At 43.2% G+C, this 8,933-nt stretch overlaps 1 protein-coding gene across 2 annotated transcripts in view; it reads left to right on the plus strand.

Annotated features, from left to right (window-relative positions):
* LOC103359190 (ephrin type-B receptor 1-B) overlaps window positions 1-7,977 on the plus strand; it is a 158,844-nt gene extending 150,867 nt beyond the window's left edge. For both annotated transcript variants that reach the window (XM_008284419.1, XM_008284420.1), the window contains exons 14-17: window positions 1,134-1,327; window positions 2,442-2,597; window positions 3,465-4,981; window positions 7,504-7,977. In XM_008284419.1, coding sequence (XP_008282641.1) covers window positions 1,134-1,327; window positions 2,442-2,597; window positions 3,465-3,573 — 459 coding nt within the window. In that variant the 3' untranslated portion in view covers window positions 3,574-4,981; window positions 7,504-7,977. The remainder of the gene's footprint in view (window positions 1-1,133; window positions 1,328-2,441; window positions 2,598-3,464; window positions 4,982-7,503) is intronic.
* Window positions 7,978-8,933: the final 956 nt, after the last annotated feature.

The raw sequence follows: 8,933 nt of genomic DNA on the forward strand, positions 1-8,933 counted from the left end.
CCACTCAGCATGTCCGGCTGCTCGGTCCACACACATTTACCCACTTAAAACACACACACACACTTTCCTTCTCCATCTCGCTTCCTTCCCTAACACCCAACACCGCCAACCACCGTCTCTTAAACCCCCCTTAGTACTGCATCAGAAACCTCGCTCCGCACCTCCCCTTACCTCCCTCCGACTTTCTTTTCTCAATATTCACCATTTGTCAAGATTCTGCTGAATTGCACTAACCTCCAGGGTGGAGTTGGCAACTTACCTTGCAGCACCTACTTTTTAAATGATAGTATCTTTTACACATGATTCTACATCACACTCTTATCTCGCAACTAAGCATTTTTAAGAAAAGATTACATCTACAGAAAGTGTGGATATATGGATATCCGAGGAGCACAAGGTCTGTGAAACGACGCATTATGTGCAATCTTTAGTCTTGAGGTGGCTACAGAATAAGCATGTTGACCCTGATGTAATGTATTTAATTAGATTTAATTGGTCATACATATATATATTGTAAACCAACAATAAACTGAGCAAAAAAAGGAACAGCTGGCCATTGAATTATAGGTGCCTCAGACTTACAAAACACTCAACTCTCACTACCCTAAAACCCCAATTCGCAGCATCTCTCTAACAAGGCCACGATAGCCTGTGAAGCCTTTAAGAGACACGTGTCAAGAGGCTGCGCTTCACAGTGTTAATTATATGCAATCTGCCGATTCCCCCAGCGACTCCTTTCCGCAGCGACACTGCCTCCGCTCTCCTTTTCCCTCTCTTTCCTCGCTCTGTCCTCCAGGAGTGACATGTGATTGGCTAGAGTCAAGAGGAAGGGCACATCAGCCCGAATGCAAACTGTCGCTGCAGTGACCGGAGGGACTGTGTCTATCTGTGGATGTCGTGTTGGAGGCAGGGAAGAGTGTGTCACAGACCGAATGCGCTTCCGCTGAAAACTGAGTCGGATTAATATTTCGTTTTTAATGAAGTGCGTTATTGACAAGCTGGTTGAAAAGCTATAATACCTGGCAGCCATCGGTTGCACTTTTCATGTGATGTAAGTGCAGCACACCATATAATGCAAGAATTATCGATCATTTCTGACTTTATAATCGCTTGTACCGCCTCTTCTCCCTCAGGTGATTAACGCTATTGAGCAGGACTACCGTCTGCCGCCACCCATGGACTGCCCCAGTGCCTTGCACCAGTTGATGCTGGACTGCTGGCAGAAAGACCGCAACGTACGACCCCGCTTCACCGACATCGTCAGCACCCTGGACAAGATGATCCGCAACCCCACCAGCCTCAAAGCTGTAGCCAACATTCCTGCAGTGTAAGTTTTTTTTCCCCACACAGCACACACATTCACCCTGACATTACGTACACACAAATCTGCTTTATATATGCAGTATTTACACATGCAAACTAGCCCTGCACGCACAATTTTCTTTTTTCTTTACCCTCTCATAAAATAAACATGAATTTATTACCGTTGATTGCATCAAACCTGAACTTTTCCTACCCCAACATTTTCTTACCGCCCATCCAACACCCATACATGCTGGACAAAGTTTCACTGTCTTACCCAATAATGATGGAACACGCTCTTAGAAAAACAAAAACATGCCGAAACATGTAATTTATAAACCACATTCAAAATATTTTATTTTTTTTCCGCTCTATTTTATGAGACGCCACTGGTCCTGGTTTGTTTTTATCTCGCTGGATATGATTCTGCCACTTTCGGACAGCTTGTTTTGGACAATTTCTGCCACCCTTTCCTCAAAGAACCTCTCAAGCTCAGCCAAATTGGATGTGGTCTGCCTGTGAACTGTGAGCGTCAGGTTTCTCCACAGATTTTCCATTTCAATTTCCAGGCTTTGGCTGGGCCACCGAGGGTCATTCAGAAACTAGTCCTGTAGCCATTTCTTGTGGCTGCGTTCTTTGTGTTTTTGCCACATTGCCGAAGGTGAACTTTTGGCCCCATCTAAGCTTGTGTTTTCTGTAGTGGAGCGTGTTTGTCTTCAAGGTCCCTTCTGTGTTTCCCCCCACAGTTTGTTGTTAATTTAATTGTGACCAGCTCGCTAATATCTGAGAAGAATCACCACCGTGTGTAAGGAAAGTATCCGCCAGGCAGAGTGTGGCACTCAAGCAAGGAGTCGATGTGGGTTTTTTTTTTTTACCATGATACTAGATCTTTTTTTGTTCTTTTTTAACATTTTTTTTTAGACATGACTAGATGTCAATATTCTCATAGTAAACACTCTTTTCCCCCTCTCCATCCCCCGCATCCTTTACACCCACACAAACGCCAATACCACAGTGACTCTCCTTCTCTTTAAATCCCTCCTTGCTTCATATTGCATCAAAGACCTGCTCTATACCTCATCTTTTTCCCCCCTCTCTCCCCGCCTCCCTCTGCCTCTTTTTCTCTCTCTCTCCTCCAGGCCTTCTCAGCCACTGTTGGACAGATCCATACCTGACTTCAACACCTTCAGTTCGGTAGAGGACTGGCTCGCTGCCATCAAGATGAGCCAATACAGAGACAACTTCCTCAACTCAGGCTTTACCTCCCTGCAGCTGGTGGCTCAAATGACCTCGGAGTGAGTTTGTCTGCTTGTCTGCAAAATGGAAAAAGTTCCAAACCCATATGGCACTTGATGGGCACGCTTTAACGAAATGACTCAGTGTCAAGAGCGAGTATTTTTAGCGCGAATGCACCCGGCGACTCGAGCCGCTCGGTGATTGCATCAAAGTATAGCTTGTGTGGGAAATGCAAAAACACAGCTCATTGTAACAGAAAATAACATACTCGCTGTGCTAAGAGTACGTACATCTGTGCTACTTAAGTACCGCGACTATTATGTAATAAACATTTTGTGTTAACAGTTTTCTCCACGTCGATATGGATGTAAATTCTTTAAATAAGCATTTTAAGAGGCGTGTTTGTGCACCGCTGCTGTTTGCGTGGAGTGCCGGGTCACGACAGCGTTTCTCACAACACTTGTGGTGCCAATAGACACAAATATTGCACTTCATTTATTTTAATTAACAATGTTGCTTGGTCTACACATTTATGTGAGAATGTAGAATCATTTTTTATTAAAAATGTATGCTTGGGGCTTGGTAGCATTTATGCAGTCTCTTTGCAATTCAGAGCAACATGCATTACTAAGTCTTCTCTCAAGTGATGGAATTAATTTTGTAAATTTGTGTTTTCTGTTCGTTGCCACAAGCTTTCCATCCTGAAATTGGGCTTTCATATATGACGTGAGGAATGTAAATGCACCAGGAAATGATAGGCGTTTTTTTGTTGCCTTTCTCTCTTTTTTTTTTTTTTCCTGGTATAATCGCACCATATTTAAATGATCCAGTCCCATCTTCAATACGACGGAAATCCTTTCATCTGTTTCTCTGAAATATGTTTCTGCTTTTCAATTTCTTTCTCGCTGCCCCTCGCTTCTCTCCAGGGACTTGCTGAGAATAGGCGTGACCCTGGCAGGTCACCAGAAGAAGATCCTCAGTAATATCCAGTCCATGAGGGTGCAGATGAGCCAGTCGCCGACAACTATGGCATGACTACAGGGGGCGCTGTGCCACGGAACGGGCAGCATTCGCAGGACCAGCAACAACAACAGCCCTCGAATGACCCCCGATCCATCGGAACGCGCCAGAGTCGAGACTATTGTCTTAATCTAATCCACTACCATAAAAACAGGAGACCAGGGTCTACACCACCACGCGGTTAACAACTGTCACACTTCATGCAATCAACGCCAGGCGTTCAGGGTCCAGACTCGATACTGTTTCTTCATTTATCGCAAAAGGAAGACAGACGTCAGCTGTTGTGGTTACGAACTACCATTCATGTCACTGTAAACCAAAACAACTCCAACAATCCGACATCGACACAGGGAGCATCTCACAAATTTCAGACTGTGTGGTAAAATGAGTGATATTGTACTTCTATATTATCTGGTCTAGAAGATGTTAAAACTGTAAACCGAAGTGTGAGACATTTAGAAACGTGTGACCTGTGATTTTACCCATACTGTCGTTTATGTGTGCAATGAAGATGCCTTGACCTGGCGAGATATAAGCCCCAGAAAAAGAAGAAGAAGAAGAAACTACCAGTAGAAATAATTAGAGGGAGACGTATACAGGGATGTACAGCGGAGCACCGTTTTCAACTTTCACATCTTTTACTCGTTTGAAGATTTTTTGAAAAAGTGTATCGTAAAATGAACTGGTGAAAATTCAGAGCTTAGTTCTATTTTTGTCTTTTACCATCTGTTTGTTTGTTTGTTTGTTTTTATCACTATAGCAAGATGCCGCCCACTCGTATTTTAACTTTAACACTACCTGTGGAGTCCTGGGTGGAAGGCCTTGCCAAAGGACTTCTCAACCAGCCCCACCCAGATTCAGAGAGTATAAATATGTTTATCTCTTGCTAAATATGATTATATCTTTCATAATAAACCTTCATATTGAAGGTGATATATATGAATATGTATGTACAGAACTTTCTGCTTGCATTTTTGGCAAAGACATGTTGACTAGATTGTGATAGACACATGCAATGTGTAGATTCCTATGGCGCCCTGGTTTCCTTCGGACAATTGAACAACAGCCGCTGGATTGTGTGTCTCCATGTTCCAGGGGGCTCAAGGACACATTTGACTGAATCTTAACTGGACAAAATGTATAAAGGAAACACGGGCAAAGAATTGGTATTGTAGATCTGTATGAAAATTGCTGTAGGAGTTAAAATAATTGACAAAATATCCATTTACTGGAGCTCATGTTAAATGTGGGTGTACACATGCTGTCTCTTGCTGGTGAGCACTTACTTGTACAGATATGTTTTATGTTTCATTTTCTTTTTTTTGACCTGTTTGTTGTTTGTGTTGGGAGTGGTCAGCACCATCCAGAGGGGAGGAAGGGGAGGGGATCAAAGCTCCGTCCCTTGGCCCGGCCCAAATCTCCGGTAAGCACCTGCACGTCGCAAAGAAGGAGCTTGACTTCATGTCAAATTTGCTCTCTGTCTGGCAGATTTTTATTTTTAGGCAAATTCAGTTAGTGCCTCTCATGGGTGCTGCAAATATCTTGGCCGAGGCAAGATTTTCTACAAGTTTGAAATGCACGGGAGAGTAGCTAATCAAGGCACTGGAAATCAGAGTGAATCAGCATCACTTCTCTACACAGTGAAAATGAACATCTGGGCTGAGGTTTGCCAACAGACACTCGATGCCATTTCGATGAACACACAGACTTAAACAGCCCTCGTGGGCACAATATTCCGAGCGTAGGCCAGCCTCACAGAGAGTGCTGTCGCTAAGCTGCTCAGTTATATCGGCGCTCGCTGTACGCTGTTGCACTCTGGGTAGGCAAGTTGGAAGGCAAATGCCACGGTGCTACAGAGAGTTTCACGCATATAGACATTTCTGTATGACTTCAGGCTACAGGAGTCGGTATTTGGAAGTGTACTCTTTGGTAGTATTTCATTGCACGATGACTACATTATTCCCAAAGGATGTCATGGATGGCAGCCTATGAAATTACACATCAGTATTTTGGAATATATTTGGAGGACAGTTCTGGATACTGTAGTAGGATGATTCCTCTTTTTTTTTTAGATTTGTTTTGTGCATTTTAGAAAACTGACAATCGAAAGAGGAAGGAAACGTGAGCAGGGGAAAGACGTGCAGCAAAGGTCTGGGCCAGCTTTTGAACTAACCCACTGCTGATGCCGTTTGTACCCATGTGGTGCGCGTTAGCCATCATCTTGTCTTGAAATGGAGTTTTTTCAGATTGCAGTTTGTTTGCACTGTGCAAAGTTGTGACGCATTCGGTGGTTTGCTGCTTCTTTTTCATCCTTGTTCTTCGAAGGCTGGCTTTGAGAAAGAGAAGAGTCATTGTAGTTGCATTTTACGTATCAAGGTGTGTTGATGTAATGTGAAGAACACTGGCCCTGGAAAACTGAGAGAAAACTGACCTGAATGTTCCTTTTGGCAATATTCCGCTGCCATACAAGCGTGGCAGCAAAGTCTCTTAGCCCACAATCATTATTACTATATCAATTCAATTCAGGAGCTGTGACCCTGCTGAAATCCCTTTTGGCTCTATTTGAAGAGACATGAGTGACGATGGTTCTAACCACCTTGCATCCAAAATTAGAAATTGATGGCAGGCCCATTAGCAGATTATTAAGTATACTCACCCCTCTCAAGTCATCCTCCTCCTCCTCCTCCTCCTCCTCCTCCTCCTCTGTCTGTCCTGCCCTCTCTCCCCGGCTACTCCCGCTGGCTGGCAGATCTCCAGCTCGTTTATCCTGGGTGTAACCAAGCTGTCCCGGCTTGTGGCTGGGGCTGGGCTAGGCCGGGGCTGGCCTGAGAAATGGTTGGCTCCATGCTCCAGTAGGCTCAGGCAGGGGTGCAAACACCTGCTAAGACCCCCCGTCTGACAGGCATCTGATCAGCTACGGGGAGGGAGACTGATGGGACCGTCAAAAAATAAATACGGGCGCGCACACACACACTGAGGAAGCCTCCGTTATGTTATTCTCACGTCTGGTTTCCAGCCTGATGCCTAATGAAGAGAAAGTGGGCTGAGACCCAACAGAGTGTGTGCATATGTGACAGAAAGAGGAGGATGAGTCAGTTTACTGGAGGGTGGGGCTGCAGCGTAGACATGACACGAGGAAGGGATGGTTAGATGAAAGTCAGAAAGTTGCTTCATTGAAGTGAATCAGTCTCTTTTATCTTGCAGTGCGGTTTATGTGGCAACATCTCTTTCATTATATAAATGTTAGGGTGTTTTTTTTTTGTGTGTGTGTGTGTTTTTTTTTTTTTTTTTTCAAGTTTAGTTTGGTAATGGAAAATACTGTAATCACGCTGGTTTGCCTCATGGGCAAAATCAATTGCTTTTTTCTATTCAATTCTCCAAGTCATTGATTTACAAAGTATTCCTAAATATAATCACATGCTCCTTGAGATTGGCATAAATCCCTCTCACTGAAGCCAGTGAATCAATTTGAATGCATTAGTCCTCTATTCAGCTCGGTCTCATGTATTTGCTTTTCAACCCAAGAGCCTGTGAATGAGATGATAGAATGTATTCATTATGCAACAGTGTAATTCTTTTTTTTTTTTTTTTTCCTCCATGTGCTCTGTTTGTCTTTCTAAATATCTGACTGTAATGACACTCCAGTGTGATGAATGGAGAGGTGGTTCACCATCCCTCTCTGAAAGCCATTTCATATGGAAGCCATTCATCACACAGTGATACAAAACACAAGAACCGAGCTTGTTAAATGTTTCATGGTGCTGTAACTGTCTGAGAAGTGACCGACGATCCTTTTAGTAGCTGAAATCATGCCTGTCATTTATAGATCAGAACAGTGGAAGCTGGATTCACCTAAAAAAAAAAAAAAATGACCTGAGATGACTCCTTGCAAAAACTAAACTTATTAAACTGCTCCATTTCTGTTTTTTTGTGCTTCTTTTTCAGACTGGCAACTCAAAAGATTTACACACTTATTAAACAGCATACACCCAGCACTTCACACACATACACAGTGAACACTAAGAAGAGCTGCTTTGGCCGGCCATTGAGGAGGAAGATGAAAATGAAATGGGACCTTTCCAGTATACCAGTCGTAACCTCTCTGTGGTACACAATGGATGGGGGAGCTGATTGTGAGTGTGCACATGTCATTATTTGTTTGTTTGAGAGAGTGTGGATGTGTGTTGGTTGCACATTTGTGTGTACAGACATCAATGTGTGTACAGGTACATTGTTTAAGAGCGTGAATGGTCTCCCTTTTTTTTTTCTTTCTTTTTTTTTCTATTTTCATCCGTTTCTGTATAGCTGCCACTTGTAAATTGTGACAAGTACGTGTCAAGAGTTTGTAAACTGTAACTTTCTGAGAACTATTGTACTAAAATGCACTCAATAAACGCCTTGGAAAACAAGTCAATCACATTATAGTCTGTGACTCGCTGCTTGATAATTCTGTTTTCATTAAAAGTGAGTCAAGAAAGCAGAGAGGAAGGGTTATTATCCAGTACCGCGACTGTCAGCGCTGCGCTTGAGTGTGACGTCTAATGCTCGGTTTCATAATGGTGGAGGGAATAAACAGCTTTTTTTTTTTTGTCACCACCGGTCTGGCTGGCAGCACATGTTAAAAGCCATCAGCCACTAATAAACGAGCCGTCACTCGGATTACACGCAAACCCCCCCGCCAACAAAACAAAACAAAAAAAATGGCTCTTCAGGAAAATTGACAATATTTTGACAAACTGGTGGAAATTATCCTCCCATCTAAAAATCTTATCTGCGTCTCAAACACACACACACACACACACACACACAGACAAATACGCCAGCAGTTACAGTAGGCTCATAAACTCCATTTGCCAGAGAGACTTTTAGGGCACTTCACACATTGGAAATGGCGTTGCGCTGTAATGATATGGTTAATGAGGTGAGTCAAAAGATATGGGGATGTATCCAACTCTCAGCATTCCTCTATAACAGTTTATTGACTCTAATTGATTGATAATATCCAGCTTCATATTAGCAGAAAGACTGCTGTGCAGGGCCTGTGCCAACCACAGAGGAAGCCAACAAGATTCATGAAACAGTCAATTTTCTGTCTTCTAAAGTTGGGGATATTGCATAAAGAGCTCCAGTCGTCACTTTGTCCTTTCTAAGTGGGCTGCGTGCAATAATTGGCTGTTCGAGAAATGAATGATGTCACCGCAACACAGACATGCTCAAATTGAAAAGTAGCTTGGTGCCAATGGTGGAAGGAGTACACAGGTCCAACCAAGTATTTTAAAGTCAGAACAAAACAATGTGTTCATAATATAACGCCACATGAACTCTCATACAAACACAGCCTACACACACCAGACTGTGGAGAAGCACAGGACTGA

The sequence above is a fragment of the Stegastes partitus genome, unplaced genomic scaffold (assembly GCF_000690725.1).
Source record: "Stegastes partitus isolate 25-593 unplaced genomic scaffold, Stegastes_partitus-1.0.2 Scaffold358, whole genome shotgun sequence".
NCBI classification, from domain to species: domain Eukaryota; kingdom Metazoa; phylum Chordata; class Actinopteri; family Pomacentridae; genus Stegastes; species Stegastes partitus.